General features: G+C 41.7%; 1 protein-coding gene across 2 annotated transcripts in view; it reads left to right on the top strand.

The window, feature by feature from the left end:
• Positions 1-5376: 5376 nt before the first annotated feature.
• PDE11A (phosphodiesterase 11A) overlaps positions 5377-21049 on the top strand; it is a 127555-nt gene continuing 111882 nt past the window's right edge. Inside the window, exon 1 of one of the 2 annotated variants that reach the window (XM_064660734.1) lies at positions 5377-6591. In XM_064660734.1, coding sequence (XP_064516804.1) covers positions 5779-6591 — 813 coding nt within the window. In that variant the 5' untranslated portion in view covers positions 5377-5778. The remainder of the gene's footprint in view (positions 6592-21049) is intronic. The other variant, XM_064660735.1, reaches the window with a different exon arrangement.

The raw sequence follows: 21049 nt of genomic DNA on the forward strand, positions 1-21049 counted from the left end.
TCAAAATGGGTGATGTTGAAAAATGTAAAAATATCTTTATCTAGAAATGTTCTTAGTGCCACACTGTTGGAAAAGATGGAAAGCATAAGACAGGAGCAAATCTTTGGGGTTTATTTGGCTGTAGAACAGGACAAGCTGCAGTATTTTCTTACTTAGATGCAAACAAAAACAAAGGAGAAACTAACAGATGGCATGGATAAGCTGCAGTGTTGGAGGGGATATATATGCAAAAAACCTTTTTCTTTAGAGCTATGATAGAAAGCCTTACTCACAGGGAGTTACTTTCACAACTTTGCATTACTGCAGGCAAATTTGAACTAGTTTTGGAAACAAAAATCCTCGTTCCCTGTATTAAAATATTAGTAAAATTTCCAATACTCAGTACACCAAATTAGAAGGTTTATAGCTTTCCTAGAATTTCCTAGTACCAACGGGCAGATTTTAATTTCTGTTCCTGGAGTGTTTTTAAATTTTGTTTTCTGGTAACTACCCTCTACTGGCATCATGGTATGCTACAGTTATTTTGCTTGACTAAATACCATCTCCTACTAGTATGCTATGACTTTTGGTTTTTCTTGTGTTTTTCATACAGACAGTCTTGAAAAGCAGTGGAACAACTCCAGTGGAAAGTATTCTGTGTGGGTGTAATTGTTTTTATTTCTATTATTTGAATATAAATTATATTATTTGAATCAAACTATTAACTACAAATACAGTCCTGGTTTGTTGGGATTTTTTTTCTGGTTACTAAAGTGCTTTAGAATTGGCTGACTTCCTTATTTTTCTGTGATTTCTAGGAAACATTTTGTGACATTCACTTTATACTGGGACTTCCTTCATACAAAACATTGTTAGCACATATTGACTGTTTTTTCCCATTAAAATTGTGTGAAAACATCATACCAACATTAGTACAACTTTTTAAAAGAAAGTCAACAAAGCAATATCTAAATCCACTTTAGACAATGAGAAGTCAACTCTGGAGGACAGAAGAAAAACGTGGACATGTCATTAATAGGTCTTGCAGTAGTTTTAAGTACAACAGTAAGCTTCTGTTGACAGAGAGGTTTTAGCAGGTTTAGAAGGAAACACTAATGGTTTTTCAACTTGTCAAGAGATTCCAGGAACTGACCATTGACAATCCTTTTTCTAATGCCCCTCAATGGAGCAGAGCTTGATGAATTTCATGTCAATCTCCAGATGTTCATTTTCAGAAACTGTATGAAATTAGGTTGGATCCTCTGGATATTGGAATTACAAAGATACTTACATACTCTAAAAGTAGTAAGTAGTTGTATGTGAAATGGTGCAAAGAACTGCAACTTTCCGTGATGCAAAAAGGACTTATATTTTACTTAATAAAGGGACACGAAGACAATGTGTATCATTTATCATTTATGCTCACATTCTCTTGGATTCTACATGGACAACGTTCAAAAGCATCACACCTTTGATTTGAAACCATTGATATTTTCATACATACACGATGTTGTGCCAGCCTTGTACTTTATTATATTTTTTGTTTTTTGTGAGTTGTTTGGAGTGAGAATACACTGACAAGAGTATTTAGAAAACCCTAAGAAATACCTTCCTGGTTCAAAAATTATTTTTGCTGCGATTAAAAAGCAGAATGAAAGAACTGATATTATTTGCATACCTGAAAAAAAGCAACTTCATTGAACATTGCTTCAGCAGCTGCAATGTTAGTGAAAGATGGTTTTAATTTTGACTAGCTCCTATGTCAAGTTTTAGTATTTTGACGTTAATTATTCATTAGGGACTGGCCTTAGCAAAATCAAATAAGGATATGTTTTAAGATGTTGTGTCCTAGTAACATTGTGAGGTGGGCATTATTTATATGGTGTTATACATTTCATATAGAGACGTCTATAGAAATAGAAGGTTCTATACAAATACTGTTCCTTTCTATAAAGACATGTGAGAACCTGATTCTGCAACTAGTTATTCAAACACCCACTGAAACTATTAGTCAATTATGGCTATGTAAAGCTACAGTGTCTATTCCCAGGTGCTCATTTTATCGGTACTGCTTCAATGCTTACCCAAAAGGGGCTTTAACTGGTTGTCTTCTGCACTCCATAGAACTGAACTGATGGTTTGAAGGAAGGGAATAAGCAAGCATCAGGTAACAACTTCTCTGACACAACTGGGTGAGCACTTGCTTCTCTTTTCTTTTGTGCTGAAGTTTTAAGATAGTTCCCCCTTTCAGTTTAATAGTCAGGATCTCTTCTGTTGACTGTTTAAACAATTAAAGCATCTGCCTGAATAACAAAAACCTTTTCAAGTGCTTTTCTCATTTTCATTTTGAGGAGTGCTCTATCACTGCCCTTCTGAACAGAGAAACACACTCTGCCTGAGAAATGCACTGATATTTCTGCTTGTGATTCTTTTAGGGCACCTCTGTATGTCTGTACCCAAGGAAACCAGGTGAGACTGGCTAAAGCCTTTCTTGCTGTTTGAGCTGGCATTGTGCATCCCTGCTGACTAAAGGTGCATCAGATGCATCAGATGTAAGCTGCCTGTACCTCAGTACAGCGTACTTGTAGAATTACGAGGGCAGCACAATCTCATGGCATTGAAAAATCCATTTTTCTTTTGGCCCTCCCACAAAAGGCTTAAACTAATTATCTCAGGCCCACACATGAAGCTGCAGCCCAGTATACAGTGCGCTTGGTTTACTCATCATACAAACAGATGTATAGTTTGATGTGTGCCAGACAGACCCCAGTTTTCTCCTAACATCCACCAATGCACAGGACACCAGGCTAGGCTTCTGAATCAGGTTTTATCCTGATACCACGTCCAAAGCCCGTGCAAGTTATAGAACAGTCAAGCCACTGTGATCATCTTTGTCACATTTCATCCTGAAGAGCTTCTAGTTTATACACGGATTTAAGGTTGCAAACTTCTTTGCAATTAAGGTGTTACAGTAAAGCATTCACTGTGTATTTTATGCAGTGGAGACAACTGCAGTTTTACTTTCTTCAGTCTTGACTCTGCTATTTGAGAGATTATCAATATCCAGATTTTTAATGTAACGAATCCCATGCATAAAGTCCCAGAAAATAAACTAAAGATGCCGCAAGACCTTGAAGAAACGGTAAGGGAAGACATTGTTTATACCTAGGCTTACAGAAACACTAAATTGCTTTAAGTATTTACATACAGAACCGCTACACAATAACCATTTCGTAGTAAACACGGGTATGAGTGTTCAGACCAAACCTTACTGCAGCGAGATAGTAAAAATTATTTCCATACAATTATTTCGCACCCAAAGTCCTTGCTTGAGAGCTGTGGGTACGCGCCAGACTGACCTCCAGCAGCTCACACGATTTCTTTGTGTAAGGGGAGTGTTTGTGCCAGCGCTGCGAAACCGCAAATGCGGTTCGGGGCGTGTGGCAGCGGCGCCCTTGGCGGGGACGGCTCAGCGGCGGCCCCGGCAGCGCGGGGGGCGAGGGCGGCCCCTCGGCTGCGTCCTCCCAAAGCGGGGCCTCCGCGGACGATGTGACAGTCGCGGCGCAGTCTGGAGGGCTGCGCCCGCTGCCGCGTGTGAACCCCTTTGCGTCACAGCTCCGGCGGCGCGTCGGCAGCGCGCTCGGAAACGCCTCAAGAGCAGTGTTTCAGCCGCCCTTGCCCCCGCGGAGATGCGCTGCCATTTCATACACAAGCCACCTGCAAGGAAAGAGCTTCATTAGAGGTGCGAGCAGCTCGGGGACGACCCCCTAGAGCGCGTCCTCCGACCCCCGCGCTTGCCGCCCCTCGCCCCGCACGCCGCGCACCCCGCAGCCCCCTCGCCGCGGGTTCTGCAGCCGGGCGCGCCCCAGCAAGCCAGAAGCCGGGTGCGCCCCCTTTCCCAGCGCCACGGCAGCCCGGGGCCAGCCCGGCTCCGTCCTCTCCCCAGCGGCTGGAGCTGCTGGCGGGGACGGCCCCCGGCGCCCCCCGCCTGCCCCACTGCCGAGAGGGTGCCGCGGGCGGTGGGGTTTCTCAATGGAGAGCCCGTCCTCCTGCGGCAGCATCCCTGTGCAACGGAGAGTTGCCCAGAACCCCGTCGAAGGCGGGGGGCAGGCAAGGAGCCCTGCCGTCACAGCGGCCTGGGACCGGCGGCAGGGAGGGGACGGCTGCTCAGCCTGCAACAGTGCGGGCACCGAGACTGGGAGCCAAAATACTTTGTCTGTGGCTTCCTAAGCAGTCTCCTAGCTGCGGAAGCCGCAGCATCTGCACAGAGTCCCTTGTCACCCCCGACTGCTGCGGGAGACGCGGCAATCCTTTGGGACGCACACGTAGCCCTTCCTCTCCCGGCTGACACCCGCGAACCCCCCTGAGCTACCGACACCTGTCCCAAAAGCGCTCCCAATCCTTGCACTGTCTGGACCCCGCGCCGTAAGGGGCTGCTGCAGGAACAGTGTCCTCGGCAGGTCGGAATCTCGTTTGGTTGAAGATTTGCCCGTGTGTTTTCCCAGCCACCCAAACTCCCATTCATGAATTTCTGAAGCAGCTTTCATTCAGTCTTTCGTGAGCGCATGAAAGACATTTTTCACGTGTTAAGATCCATGACTCGTTTTTTTTCAATCGCTTACGCGTAGGCATTGATTAAGCAATGAAACGTGCTCCACGTGCGCATAAAAATAACCCCGGTCCGTCTGCCGGCGATGGATGCGGTCGGATTCCGTCTGTCAGCCGGTGATGCCGGAGCGGACACTCAGGAGCGCCTCGGCGGGCCCGCTCCCGCCGGGCTGCCCTGCGGGAAAGCGGCTTTCGGCAGAAAGCCCTGGGCGGCTCCTGGCGGGCAGAGCCCGCTGTGCTGCCCGCACGCCGCGCCGGGAGGGAAGCGCCGCGGGTGCAGTGCGCACCGGGCAGAGCTGGGTCTCCGCACGGGTGAAGCTGTAGGCAAATCAACGCAGAGATTCAAGAAACGGAATTCATTCGGGATTCTTGAATGGGCTCCGTTTTTCCGCCTGTCTCCTGAAGTACTGAATCAGCTCAGATAATGCTATAAATTAGAGCTCTTTAATGCGACCGCTCGCATTACCTCCCGCCGCCTTTCCCGCGGCCCACAGCCCGGTTAGTCTCTCTTCCCCAAACACGCATCACAGACAAAAGGCCCCTCCCTCTCCCCCCGATGTTGTTGAATGAAGCTCGCTAGCGCAGCTCCCCACTGCCGGGGGTCCTCCTGCTGGGGGACCCTGCGCGCCCCGCCCGCTCTGCTCAGGCGGCTCTGGCCAGGCGGGCGACTGCACCCCCTCGTACCCGCAGCGGGGCTTGCCAGCCCTCCCTCCCCCGCGCCTGCCCCCCCGCTCGGCTCACGCGTCCTCCCCTCCCTCCTTCTCAGTGGTCTGCCGGCTGGCTTACGCAGCAGCCGCCGCCAGCGCTGACAGCACTTGGCAGAAGGGGTTTGCCCGAGCGCTCCCGGAGCATCTCCAGAGGCGCGGCGGCAGCGCCTGCCCGACTCACCAGGGGAGCGGCCCGAAACCGAGGACTGGGGCCAGAGCCGGAGAAGGGCTGAAATCTGGGAAGCCAAAAAAATAGCTAGAAAACTACGAATAATACTACTATTAATAAAGAGTGGTGGGCAGGAAAAGGAGGTCGCGGGGGGAAAGTAGGTGGCGAGAAGAAGGCGCGGCTCTGAGCAAGGGGCAGGAGCGGCCCTTCGCCGGGACTGCCAGCAGTCCCCCCGTGCCCCCGGGCGGCCGTCGGGGCGGCGGCAGCACGTGGCGACGGCAGGGCATGGCCTGAGCCACCCCCGCCGCCGGCACCATGGCCACCGCCGGCGATGCCGGCCTCGACGTGGCAGCCGTGGAAAGTTTCCTAGAGAGGCACCCGGAGCTCGTGGAGAAGTGGCTGAAGAGGAAGAACTCGCTCCCTGGAGCGCCTGCCCAACCCGCCGCCCCCACTGCCGGCCCGTCGGAGGAGCGACGGAGCAGCGACGGCCTCGGCGGCGGCTGCGGTAGCGCGGGCGGCCCCGGCGGTCCCGGCCCCGGCGGCGGGGGACTGCAGCGCCGAGCGTCCCAGAAGGAGCTGCGGAAGAGCTTCGCCCGCTCTAAGGCCATCCACGTCAACCTCACCTACGACGAGCATGTGCACGCCCGGGCGCAGGAGCCGCTGAGCAGCGTGCGGCGGCGGGCGCTGCTGCGGAAGGCCAGCTCCTTGCCCCCCACCACCGCCCACATCCTCAGTGCCCTGCTGGAGTCCCGCGTCAGCCTGCCTCAGTATCCCCCCACCGCCCTGGACTACAAGCGCTACCTCAAGGAGCACAACGAGCGCCAGTTCTTCCTGGAGCTGGTCAAGGACATCTCCAATGACCTGGACCTCACCAGCCTCAGCTACAAGATCCTCATCTTCGTCTGCCTCATGGTGGACGCGGACCGGGGCTCCCTCTTCCTTGTGGAAGGAGCCGCCGCCGGCAAGAAGACCCTGGTCTCCAAGTTCTTCGACGTGCACGCCGGCACCCCGCTGCTGCCCTGCGGCTCCACCGAGAACAGCAACGAGGTGCAGGTGCCCTGGGGTAAGGGCATCATCGGCTACGTGGCGGAGCACGGAGAGACGGTCAACATTCCCGACGCCTACCAGGTAGGAGCCGGGCAAACTCTCCCGCACCGCGGCAGGGGAGGTATCTGCTGAGAAGCCCCGCTGCCTCCCGGGACGTCCCTCCCGCCGCCCAGTCTCCCCCGGGGTGTCCATCCCCGCCGCCCAGCCTCCCCTGGGGTGTCCCAGCCGGGGCGTCCCAGCCGGGGCGGCGGGGATTCCGCGGAGCAGCCGCGGGGATGCTCGGGGCAACTGTTGACTGGGCGAGAGGAGGCTCCGGTAAAGGCGAGAGAGAAAGCCCCTCCCAGTTGGCCGATGAGGCTAAAGTAGCACTGAAATCGGTACAGCAGTGCTTCTCAATTTCGCAGGAACGATAGGTGGCTTCATGTGTTTTGAAAACATGTTTTGGAGTCGGCTGAAGAAAAGTTTCAAAACATGCTCATGACAGTCCCAGTGATAGTGTTCTTAAATCTCTGTCTCAATGTTCCCTGCCTGTCCACTGCTGAAAAAAAATCTCATTGCTTTCAAAAGGGCATGTATTTTCACCTTTGCATATGCCCACTCAGCCCACGTGGCATGTGTTTTCAAACCTATTCCTAGGAGTGATATAACCAGTCCTGTTATTATCCAACAAAGACTATTCCCACTTTTTACTCTTTTAGAGGCTTCAGTGTGAATTGTGAAAATGTAGTTTTGGCTTGAAGGCAAACATTACCTTTGACTTCAGCAGGGACAGATGAGCCCTTGCCTGAGTGTTATTGCAGAGAGAGCCTTCAGTTTCCTTGCTTGGAATGTACCTCTTTTTCCAGGGGTCTGTTTCCAGTGTTTATTTGTGTGAGTCACTATCAGCAATTTGAGGTTCTTGAGAAAATTAAAAACCACAGAGTGACAGATTGTCTCAATTAGGATCATGGAAAGCATTAGAAAGGTGGGAGATGTATGTCTTTAAGAATTTTAGTAACAATCGTTGCCCATTGTCTGATTTTGCTCTACAGTAATAACAAAAATAATAAACATTAAAAAACTGATGATGCTTTGTAGCAAACTACAAGGAAGAAACTCGAAAAACAGGATTTTTTTTTTAAATACAGATATTTGAAGCTGAATATTTATTTATTTGTCAAGCAGTATTTGAAAAATACTGGACACCTCACAGATCCAGACTGACAGATGTTCCCAACCCACAGAGTTCAAAGGGAATGAAAAGAGCTTGGTAAAAATGTTCAGACTAAAATGAGTATTGGATTACTTTTGAAAGAAAAATCTCAATCTCAATTGGCTTTCTTCTGTTGTTTTTCCCTCTCTCCATTCTACACTTTCTCTTGCAATCTGTTTTTATTTTCACTACTAAAAACTCTGCAGTTCCCAGAATATCTGCTGCTGCAGGTGAAGCAGTATGTTCTCGATAGTGTCAACTCACTAAACAGATAAAGGATGTCTGAGTTTGGCTGGGAAAGAGCTTGATCCCTCTTTTTAATTCGGGATAACTCCAGCCATCTTTTTTTGGAGGTGAAAATTCCACTAGAAAGGCAGTGTGTTTTCTGGTCCTAGGAAACTGTATTATTTTTTCTTCAACATTTGTTCACGTTGTGTTCACTTCCCTGTGAAAAAGTCCGGCAACTTTAAACAGTTTATTGTCTGTTTCATTCGCAGAGGAAAGTGAAAAACAATCCATCAAGTTGTCATTCCCAGTACTATTTATGTTATACTTTTGTCTGGCTCTTATTAAAAGTCAATTTAAATATTATAAATAATAAAATTCATTGTGTATTTAAGCCATAAGTACTTTAGTTGCAGTAGATGGGCAAGTTCTAATTCAAGTCCGTCTTGTAATTACATCAATTGCAACTTCCCTGCTTTCAGTGGAGCTACTTCTGATTGACTTTAGTGCAAATGAAACCTAACATCTTGCAACATTTATGAAAGTTTTGCTTGATAATAACATGGGGGATCTGCTTTCTGTTACATTTCTGAGTTAGTAACAGTTTATCTTCTCTTACATGGCAAGTGTATGTATCCATTGTGGATCATTAAAAGAAGACCTTTCCAATTAAATAGTAAAAAGAGCTCTATGGAAGCCCGGGTATGTGTGTGTGAAGAAGTGACAGCTGTTCCGTTTCAGGTCATTGTAGTGCTCACAATAGAGCACTTAAAAAATTAATAAATATGATGATAGGATTTTTGCCAGTATTGCCACCAATGATGAAAGTGTTTAATCAACTGTCAGGTAAAAAACAGCACCACCAGGAAACTCTGTCAGGTGGAGTTGGAGAAAAAGTGGTGACAGCACAGCACCATTTTTTGTCCATTGAAGAGGGTTTCTATATTGATGCTACTCATTTGGTAAGAAAAGGCCTTACATTAGGTCAGAGGAACACTTTTAGATTAAAGTTATTTTGCTTGCTTTTTATATTAATGACCTTGTTTAAAAAGAGGTAAATATACTTCCATGTCATCAATTAGCTAGTTTACAGTATTGGGTAATTTATTTTATTATCATCCAACCATCTCTGTTTTCTCAGAGCCTGATCAAACACCAGTTGGAATTCTATCACTGAGTGGAAAGTGCCTTGCCTGCTTGTATCATCAGCTTCTACTGACATTAATGGTACTTCAGTGCAATCAGCATTAAGTCCTGTCATGTCTTGCAGTTTGTTTCATGCAGGAAGTCCCCTGTCCCCATACACACACCAACTGCTTTAGGAAGTATTTGTAAATGACTGGCTGTGTAATTTTCAGAGACAGTGTAGTTTTTCAGTTGCACATTTATTTTTTTAAAAAGAAAAAAATACTAAAAAATTAAATCAGTAATAGGCTGGGGTTTTTCCACAATCCAGGTGATTGTTAGTGTTGTTGAGTCTGACTTTCTAAATCTGCTCATGTAAACAATCTTTCTTAATTCAATAAACATACACACATATAAGGGTTAGAATTAATATTATGTATTGAGGACTGTATAATAATCACTTATTTTAATACTAAACAATGACTATATAATATCTCACAGTAATTTAATTTATGAAGTTCAGCTGTAACTGAACAAACTTCTTGGAAGCTCACAGCAAAAAAGAATTTGACAAGTAGTTTATGGAAAGGTTTAGATTAATGTTATATGACTGATTCAAAAGTTGCACAATTTCATTCATGTCATTAAAAGCTTTATTTATTACATTTCAAAGTCATGTGATGAGAGTTTATAATTATAACAGTAACATATATGATCTGATCTGCAAGAGTTAGCAGTACAGAGGATTCGAGAACAAGAAAGCAGTTAGATACTTTCTTTGGATTTTGGAGCCAGTCTAGAACTCTTTCTCCTAAAATTAATCCAGTTGATTTATAAATTGAACTTTTAGTAATTTTAAGTTCTATTATAGGGCCTTTGGTCTTGCCATATGTTAATTTTGGGAAGCATTTCTGACTACTTATTCTTATGTGAATAATGCACTGTCTTGAGCACTCACTTGGAAGAATTTGGTCATACTGGCAAGGAAATTTGTGGCCTAAACGTCCATTGAGGCTCCCCTTAGGAGAGAATAGATGTAGGTTCTATAGTCATATGTGAATACTAGTAAACATATTGTAAGTATACAGGCAGAGAGGCCATTAACTGTAGTTCTTAGGAATTGTTTAAATTTTTTTTCCTATTTAAAGCTATGGATTTTTTCACGTCATCCCTCCTTCTCACTATGATGTTTAGCCAAAATTACTGATAATTTCAATTTTTTCCCATCTTTTAGAGCGAGCAGTATTTAAATAATAAACATTTAAAATCACAAGTAACGTTTGGTTATTGTTATACTTTTAGCTGTGCAAAAGTTGGGAGATAATTTAATAGCATCCCAAATTCTTCTAACTAGTGGAAAAAATATTACCCTCTAGAATAGTAAGCATATGTCAGAAAGGGGTGAAAAATATGATCTGCCATTTTCTAGTGTCAGCTGAATAAAGTTTCTGTACATCTTACACTACATTTGGAATTTAAAAAGTAGTTTTAAAAGACAGAAGACAAAAATGTCTTACCAGATGGATGTTTTAATAAAATGTGTAGCAAAGAGAGGAAAAATATTAAATGGAGTCATGCTAAGAGATGGGTTTTGTAAGTTGAAGAAAGTGCTATAAAATACGATCAGAATTATTTTTCAGTACAGCTCAAGTCTTCAAAAAGAAAATGTAACCACATTACTGGAACTTAAATGAAGCAAAATAAGAGACAAATTGAGCTGTCTTTGTGCTGGACTCTCCTGTTACCTCTTTCAAGCTTATGCCAAACGTAACATAGTTATGCACACACATCCCTTTACAGTAAGTTTTAAACATCCTTGAATACCTAGGTACAGGCAGGGATGTTGTCTTTTTCATGCCCTCCTGGTGAGCTCTGAGCATTCACTGGCTCCTGCTGTGGCAGGACAGCATCACAAAGCTACAGCTCAGGGGTGCAAACCTTTCAGCATGGGAGTACCCGTGTGGGACTGGCTGTTGGTGTAAAGGTCAGGAAGAGGCATGAGCCACATTTTGTTACGCAGGGTAGCTGTTTGTCATCATCAATATTAAGTGTGTCTCTTTCAATTTTAAAGAGCAGTTAAAGCATTAAAACCCTGGGCCCTGGGAAGTTCAGCTCTGCGAATGAGAAGCATTTGAGCACTGTTTTATTCAGCAGCACTGGGCAGCTGGCACCGACAACAGCCGTATTCATTTCGGTGCTGACTCTTAACAAGGATAGAGGTTGCTCTTTAGAGAGCAAAGAGAATGAGACCTGGCAAGCAAAATAAACAGCGGTTTAAAAAATTCCTTGTAATAAAGAAAAAACTGTTAAAACAAATTTTTTGCTCTGCATTAAACATGACTAGGAAGTACCATGGGGAATGCAGGAGATAATTGCAACAGTAAAGAACTAAACTGCCCTGATGTGCTTTGCACGAAAGGGCACTCCAGCCCATCATGCAAAATTTGGGAAAGCTTGAAATTCTAAGTACAAGTCAGTAAACTGGTGAAGGGCTGTTTAATTATTCCTGAATCTGTAACCCAGTGGCCATGAACACATCCTTTGTGTCACAGTGATGCTGGCCTGGGAGAGGGTGATCTTCCTGCAGGAGGCAGCACCCCGAGAGGGAAGGGCAGAGAGCTCTCAGGACAGCAGCTGAGGAGGTCTCCTCATCTTCTGTCACTTCCCTCACACCATAAGTCTTCGTCTTAGGGAGCAGTTTCTGACTGATGTGTAAAACATCCTAAGACCTTCTCAGGTCACACCACCATCACTGTCGCCTTAGAGATCCAGGGACACATAGATTGGCATGTGTCCAAAGCCACCCAAAGGCTCAGTTGTTTCATGTCTCCACGCTGCAGCTCAGGTGGATCACCAGGACAGGCAGGGCTCCACAATGCAGTGTACACTGCTGGTGACAGCCTTCCAGTATCATGAGGAATCACACCTGACCCTCCATGCTTGTGTGGGGCAGGCAAGGTTAGATCACCCACCATGCAGGCAGTGGCCTGTCCTCCTGGGTTGCTCGGCTATTACTCCATAGATCCTGACCTCCTGCTTGCTGCCCAGGTGTGCCCACCATGGATGTGATGCCTTGTCTGTTTGGGATGAGCAGCAGATTAGCTGAGGGTGATCGGATGGGGCTTGTTTGCCTCAAGTCTCTGCACCGAGAGCAGCAGGGTGGCAAAGGCTGGGGTAGAATGGGCCTGACCAGACTCAAGTGTAATGGGTTTTCTCTGCTTCCCACGGGGGCTGTTTGGTAATTCTCAGCCATCTTGTGGGGCTTGCACACTTAAAATCAGTGCTGAAGGAGAGTAGGATGTTTTGTTTTGGTACTGGTGCAATGGGATGCTAAAGGTGGGCATGGGCTCCCAGGCAAACAGAAGCACTGGAGGACTTCAGGGCATTACCAGGTTAGTAATTTTGTGGGAGTTAAAAAAAAAAATCTGTCTCCCTCCCTTTCTTAGTTGCCCTATTCTATAGAACAGCTACTCAGTACTGGGTGTCTGTGACCTCTCCAAAGGGGCAGTGGTAAGGCCTGGCTCCCCAGCTCTCCCTGCACTGCTGGTCTTGCAGAGTTTGTGCAGGAAAAGCCTTTTGAAGAGCTGCAGTGGTTTTGCTTTTGGTCAGCTGACAGACATTAACTAGTATATTGCTCAGCCAGTCTGTCTGAAGACTACAGAAGTTTTAAGGGGGTTTTTTCTCTCAGACACTAAAGAACTTCCTTGTGAAATAGATGTGAAACTGGTCAAACTCTGCCTAGAGCTTCCTCATGAGAAGGTAATACTGTATATTTCATTATAGTGTGTCAGTGACTGTCAGAATCTGGGTCTTCTGATTTTAGCTGAAATCCTGTTGCAAGCACAAGACTGAGTAAAGCTGTAGTTTCATTTGGTAAATGATTTTGTTGTTCTGCTTGATTGGTTTTCGATTTTTCAAAACAAACGGATATTTCATTTTGGTTATTTACAGTCATGTGCTGTTGTATAGCTTTTCCATAGAATAACCAAGGTAATAAACAGGCCTATATGCATCATTACCTGAGTTAATTTGTTTTACATTTCTAAAATAACCCTATTGACAAACTATGAAAAATAAATGACTTGAGCTACGGGGTCAGCAGAGTTGTGTGTTAACAGGGTAACAGCAACAGTGTGCAGTCTGAGCTTCATGTCTCTACAGTGAGCACTTAAAAATGAGTGTGGTTTTGTTGATAACACTACTGCTTTGTTACAATAAAATATTTTTAATTTATTATTCAAGAATCCTATTATACTGGTTCTGTAGTACTTGAAACCATCTGTTGCCCACCTGAGTAATCTCCTGCAGGTGCTGGGGTTAAACCCATACATAGACTTCTGTTGTGAAACACCCAGGAGTCTTTGCTCATAGGAGTATCAGCTTTTTAAAGCCACCCTCCATGTGTATATGTTTCATATGAAGAATCATAAATATTTAGGAGCTCAGCATTAAGCCTTGTCTCAAAGCAAGTTTGAAACAAGATAAGAGCATGGACATGGTTGCAGTTGGTTCTCAGTGGGGCTTCAGTCAGGTCTAGTACATGCCGGGAGAGCTGTGATGGAGCAAACAGGTGTTGATCTCAAAATACTTTAAATTAGAGAAAAAAAATTTTCTTTGTAAATACCTTCTTTAATAGTGATACATGCAAAATAGAAGTACACAGAATCTGCTGTACATAAGACCACAGCTTGGCTTATTGTTGTACTATTGGTGATCTAACAGGAGTTTGTTTTGAAGGAAGAAAAAAACCCCTTATGTGATGGATCTGGGTAGTGTCCTACAGGAATATTTTCTGGTCCCTGCTGTTGATCATCTCAGACTATGAAGCATGAACTGTTTTTATGCTTATTAGCTAGGCAGTTATGTCTGCAAACTTGCTAGTGCTTGTATACCAGTATATTGGTTTTTCGTGTCAATTTTGTGCCAGTTATAAGTAGACAACATGCATTGTTATTTATATCCATTGTCTAACTAATAAATGAAACAGTGGTCAGAAAAAGGATCATATGAGACACTCCCAGCAATCAAACTCAACAAAGCCCCAAACTACTGACATGTGGGGAAGAAAAAGGAAACACTAAAAACTTTAGTATTGCATTGTTGCGAATGAACACCTTTTTTTTGTTGTTGGTTTTTTTTGTTGTTGTTGTTTTGTTTGTTTTTTTTTTCTTTTGTTTTTTGTTTTTTTCAAAGTAAGGTATTTTAGAAGTTCAAACTACATATAGTCTTAGTTTTAAATCTGGAAATTGAAAATTTTTTGAGGATCAGTGTTCCCTACTTTAAGAATTGTTTTGGGAAGAACAGAGAGTTCTGAGCTGTTTTGTGTGTTCTTATCCATTTATTTTATCTTGTAAGAAATATTGTTGTCACTATATAAATAGTCACAATATAACTGGGCTGTGCTTATTTACTTGTGAAAATTAGGTTTGAGATGATGCTGCCTGGTACTAGTTTGTTCTCCTGCTGCCTTTGTCTCTGGGGCTTTAGGAATTTTGGGGAAGATAACAGGAATAGCTGCAGCAATCCCTATATGGAAGTCTCCATAGAGATTTATTACTTGTGTTTTGTGTGTGAATTTCTTCTCTACAAGGTTTCTCCATTACTGTAGAGGTTTGCTGCTTGGTTTCTGTTTCCTGTTTATGCACAGTGTAGTTTGCACCATATGTGATTTTTAGAAAAATGCATCTAGAACAGACTGCAGGCCCTAATTTTTTTTTATTTGTATTTAACTTTTTTAATGTTATGCTTTGAATCTAGATAACTTGCTGTCTTTTGGATTGCTCTTTCTGTTTTCTATAAAAGTTTATGTATTATAGTCATAGGAAGCATGATTAAGAAATTGAATTGTTATAAACTCTTCCAACTTCAGTTTCTTTATTTCTGTAAGTATAAAGGCTCTTGCAGGATGGCTTCCTATAAATCCAGTCATTCAAGTACGTTAAATCAACTTGTCTATCCCATGCAGTTTGGTAGTACAGTAATACTCAGGTTAACAATGTTGTCAAACATGCTACTTATATTACTTATTTTTTATACAACTTAGCAACTCAATCAGTAATTTAAATACAGTATATTCATGGAAATTTTGATGCAAGCTTATTGTGCATTCTTTTTAATAAAGACCTTTCTAATAAAAAAACCTACAAAAAAATGGTGTAGTGAAGGTAAAATATAACAGGCCAGGCCTGTTAATTGAACACCTTTGATAGCGTTCTCTTTGGTGTGATTAAAAAGCAGTGTTTTCAAATCATTAAATAAAATCAGAAATTACTTTTTCTTGTAGCTGTTAGCTTTGGCTGAGGCACTTAGTGGATTTCACTGGATTCAACGCTTTCTCCTTGGACAATGGAGAAGGAAAACAGTGTCTGCCATGAAGACTTAATTCCTGGAAATATATTCAGGCAGGTTTCATCCTCCATTAGATTATTTGATTTTTAGCTAACTTGGGTTAGGATTATACTTTTTTTCTTCTTTGTTCTAAATCATGCTAATAATGCTTACATAAAATGTACCCAGTTTTCTTAAGGTTGTAAAAAGACTTATTTTCTTTCCAAGTTCAAAGAGCTGTCCTATGTTAGGGGAAACAAACAAATAAACAAAAAAGCAAAACAGAAAACCCCAATGAAACTCATACCTTTACTAACAATGTATGAAGTACTTAAACTGAAAATCAACACTGAAATGCAGTTGGTGAAACTTCCTTCAGGAGCCAAAACTTTTTAATTTCTAACATAATCTACTACCTCAAATATCTTGGGAAAAGAAGAAATGTAGACTTTAAGTAAGGTATAACAAAAACAAAATACTTGTTTTGATTCTTTCATGGGGCTTTCAGAGACCCTCTATAGTCTCCTGTGAAATAGTGCATATCTTCAGAATTTTTTGGTTGGAAATGTTAGAATTATTTTAGTAAATGACAGAAATAGTGACCTTTTTAAATGAGGTTTTGTCTCTTCTTCCTGGTCAGTGTGGATTATTTTTTGTAGACCTTTAAGTGTAGCTGTTCAGGTTTAATCATGATCAATGAATGTTCTTTAGCGAATTCAGATACTTGATCAATTTCCTACTGACATAAAAAAAAACAGGGATGGGCCCTAATGGATTTTTTTCATTTACCACTTCTATCAATAATACAGCTGATTTGACTTTTAACTGCTTGCCCAATAATTTGTGTAATTTTCATAGTCAAATTTACAGACTAATTTTATGAATACAGTAGTCAATCCAGAGGACTCAAGATACAAAAGATAGGTATCATTTGGTTAGATCCTGATTCAAATTGCCTGAAATCCTGGGTACACCAAGCTAATGAGTATCATATGGGATCAGAGCTTGCAAGCACAGTCAATATTTTGAGTTTTCATCTCATACGTTGAATGTACAGGATCTGAAAAAGTGAATTTGAATATACCAGCTCAATGATGAGAATTCATGCTGCTCACAACTGCTGTTCCATGGTCTAGCATTTCTGATCCCTCTGTTATTGATTACTTTCAGATCATACTTAATGTTATCCTCACAGTTACAGGAACTAGATTTTATTTTTTTTAAGAAACTTGAGATTCTGATAATGTTATATAATTCCAGAACTTAATCTGGTCTTCTATAAAATAAAACCATGAAGATGTTTGTCTGTTCTCATTTATTGACAGTCTTTAAATATGCCTAAACCAAACTGGGACTAGTGTCCCTGTACAGGCAGCTGAAATACCAGCACTTGGATTGATCAATCAAGACTTCTCTCTTCTGTGTCTTTACTTGACTGAGCATCACATTTTACGGGGTAATATTTCCCTAATAAGAATTTACAATCAATAAATATCCTTGAGACAAGGATAGGGTTTCTTCTCTAGAATAACTTTTCCTTGTTGACAGTTCTGAAATTCCAGTTAAAGGTGCCTCAGTCTTCACATTTTTCATGTCTTTGCTATGTAGAAATCTTATTATATAGAACCAAAGCAGTAAAAACAGCTATGTTTGGTTTTAGTAATGTTTTAAACAGGCGGTGGTAAACTTTAGTTCATGAATGTTCTTGCATGAAAATACTGTCATACAATTAAAATTACAGTGAAGTCTCTCTCAAATGTATCTAGTCTGTCCCTCATTTCTGAATATATGTCTTGATGTAAAAAAAATAAAAGCAAGTGCTTCATTGGTATCATAAACATTGATACTCCTTACTGCCCAGGAGCCTGGTCAAATAAGGACCCTGTTGTGCTGCAGGCTGTTCTAACATGTGGGATAATACAGTTTGTGTCTCAAAACGTTTGCAGTCTGACATAACCCATCTCTCTGACTTACCAGCTTTGTTATCAGCTGCTAAACAGGCCTCCTTGCTCAGGGTTACTACCCTGTGAGGAGAGGTAGGCATAAATTTTTGTCCAAGCTTCTTGGCCATCACAGCTCAACTGATGATCTCCGTTAGATCCTGCCATGTACATTTTGAGAATAAGTGAATAAAAGAAGAAGAGTATGGGGATAACAGGTTTGGAACATAATGCAGGTTATTGGGTCTTTCTGTGTGTATTGCATGGTTTAACAGTATCAATGTTGCCAGAAACAGTATTTTATTTTATTTGCTTTTATCTCTCCTCATCACTTTCCCAAATGTCACCAAAATTAAATTCCTGCTTGCTTTTCTACAAAAGATTAGGGATAGTTTCACTTCACATCTTGATGATTCTCAATTTTTTCCAATTAACTGCATTAACTTTCCTATACTACTGTACCATTAGTTTCTGCTCTGAAGATGTAATACCTTTCTGCAAAAGTTAATCCAGTTCTCCAGCATAAGTGGATAATCTGATATCAGATGGTAGGGAAGACCAAAACCTGTTGGTGCATCTCTGGAATGGTACCCTTCTGGGACTAGGGCTGTCTGCTTCAGGGTGCTCTGTGCTTGCTATCTCCTGGTATGGAGGTCCCAGGGGGAGATACAAACTTCCAGAAGCTACTTGAAAGGAGAAGCAATAGAGCAGGAATGAGCTGTACATTAAAGAAAACACCAGCACTTTTCAGACTGCTAATCCCTCCTGCGTCTGCCGCTCTGTAGCGTCTGTTAAGGAACACAGGCTTGATAGCTCATCATTAAATCTGTTGCTGACACTGGCACCTGTGCTGTATATATCTAATTTGGACAGGTTCACAAGCCCCTGTCCTGTGTGCCACTGTGCACTGCAGATCAAACAGCACTCCTTAGGTTAATCTTGAGGCCTGTTGAAAAGGCAATGACTACATATGCCACCTGTATCACTTAATGGAGTGTATTCAGATAAGAAAATCACAACTCGTGGTCTTTTTTCAGTTAAACTCCCTGTCCAAGGTTTACTTTTTTATAAGATAGATCAGATGTAAATCAACAACAGCATTACTGCTCAAGGCATTCTGTAGTTTCAGTGTTCTTTCCATGTACTCTGTTTTGCTTGCAACAAAATTAGTAGAGCAGGAACTGTTTCTTCAATAGCACAAAGCATATTATCAATATTTCAGCAACAATAGCTAATTCCAAATAGTAGTTCAGACATTACCAACAAGTAGTTGAAGAAATAATATTTAATTTATTAATTAGTGAAGCCTACTGTGTGATAATTGCACTGCATTTCCCTTTCTTCTGTTGTAGAAGAACCATATCTTTCTAGGCAGGATTCTCTACTCTGCAGAACAGTTCAGCTTCTGTTAAAGTTGATATAAGTGTTTAAAAGCTTGTGGAAAGATCACAAGATCACACAGATCTGGGTCCTTGATGCTGTTATTAAAAAACATTCATCAATAGGGGCTCTGGTTCTCCTAAAGAAGTTGTTAGGTACAAATGGTTCAAAAGAATCTTATCAAAGACTGTATATTAGTAATCTGGTCTTTATGGAAGCAAAGACTGTTTAATACACTCCAGAGGCAGAAATAAGTCTAAGGGGGAACAACTCCTAATGAAGTTGTAGAATTGAAACAGAACAAAATAAAATAGCATGATGAAAAAAGAACCAAGAACTTGATATTCTCTGGCAGAAGAGGGCCATAAACTGTTTATAAATACCGTGGTTGGTATTAATTCCTTGTGGTTGAAATGTATGAAAATGTGCAATAAGTAATAAAGTAGCTAAATGTATGTTAATTTTTATTATGGATGAGTGTAGAGCACTTCTAAATTACATTTTAAGGTGACTAGAACAGTCTATTTCTATACCATCTGGAGTTTACAATGGAAATAAAAATAGATATAAAATTGTCAGTAAAAAAACTGTCAGTTTTTAGCATCATTGAAAATTTAATGAATTCTCTTCCTCATCACAATCAACTCTTAGATTAAAGACTGTATGGATTGTTTTCATCACTTGAGACAAATATGGGTATTAATTCACAGCCAATGTTTTCTAAACTTTTGAAAACCAAAGTTGCATTTAATTTTGTACAACAGCTCAATTCCCTCAGGGGGGTCTGAACTGGCTGTAGCTGTTGTCTGTAGCGTAAATGCTCACTTCACCCTGGAGGAACAGAGCTTCTGCCAGTAAACAGCATTATTTCCCTTTCTGGATTGTAGAAGAGCTGTTGAAGAGTATTCTCTAGCAAGATGAACAAAAGTGCTGTTAGCGATATCTTTTCTCAACTTTTTAGCCTCCTTTGAGTTACTTTATGATCTGCAGTTTGAGTTTTACAGTTCAAGAGAATGGATTGCTGCACAGTGTTTTTTTTTAAACAGAGACATTCCTGTACTTTGTTTTCCAGAAAACCTGAGGTTTCTGTTGTATTTTTTTAAAGTGTTTGTACTGCGCTGGAATACTAGTCCACATAACCAATCTTATTTGAAGTGCAACAGACAGAAATAGGGCCAAAAATAGTCTCCATTTACTTGACAGAAAAATTGTGAGCATCTACAGAATATGGATGTGAAGTGGCAGCATGGCCTAGCATAAGTGTTTGTGTATGACCATACCAGTCTTCGCTGGGTGTTATTCACAAGTGTTCTATAAAGTGATGGCATTGTTTCTTAAGCAGTGACCAAATGTAATTTGATCTCAAGATGTAATATTGTCACCCTGTGCATATTTTATGCAATATAAATTTGGTTTTGAAAATGGTAATTTATAGTATTTTACATTGTATTGCCTTAGGAAATTCTGCAAGTATTATAGTATCTGTTCTCACCAAGACATAAGATGCTACCTTTAGTGCTTTAGTGTGAAATGTGTTATGGCAGTTGTCCCTAAACCGTGTTTCAGATCTGAGGAAAGAAATGTCTAAATGAAATTTAAGTAATTTTTTTAATGCATTGGGGTTTGCAGTACTATGACTAAGACTTTAATAATTTTTTTTAGTTTTGGGTGTAGAAATATACTCTGTGCAGCACTGTGGCCCCACACAGAGTAGGAATGACAAGGAGTATGAAGCAATTCTAGTTTTATTTATGATTTAGATTGCATTGACAAGTGAAGTCATCTTTGACTGTGATGCAAGTATTTATTTCTTATGTACATTCCTCAATAAATGTGTAACCTCAGGCACATTAATTGCCTTAGAAAACAAATAACAAAATACTTGCTGATGTTACTTCAAAGAGAATCTTTTAATTAGTATATTTATTCTTCAGCATACATGATCAATATTTTCAGTATTTGGTTGTACAAGATTGATTTCTGTCATTCTGTTGTAAGAGGGGTCCTATGCTCACAGTACACATTCTGTATTTTTTTTAACAAGTGCATGCTTTATGATAAATAGGATTACATTGAAAGCTTATTCAATCATGATTTAGGAACTTTATATAAGAACTAATTAAAATAAATCAAAATCTTTGTAGTTAATTATGCATTAACACTGCTCAAAAAACCTAAATATAAGTGAATGCATAAGCATATGAAATAATCATGCCTAAAACATGTTAAGTAATAAAAAACCCTGTTGATTATGCTAGATGAAATTCCTGACCAGCAGAATTTGAAAATAACCAACACTACAAGAAGTTATACTTGAAAAATTCTTGAATAAATGATTGCTACTTGTCAT

This window comes from Pseudopipra pipra, chromosome 7 (assembly GCF_036250125.1).
Source record: "Pseudopipra pipra isolate bDixPip1 chromosome 7, bDixPip1.hap1, whole genome shotgun sequence".
Lineage (NCBI taxonomy): Eukaryota > Metazoa > Chordata > Aves > Passeriformes > Pipridae > Pseudopipra > Pseudopipra pipra.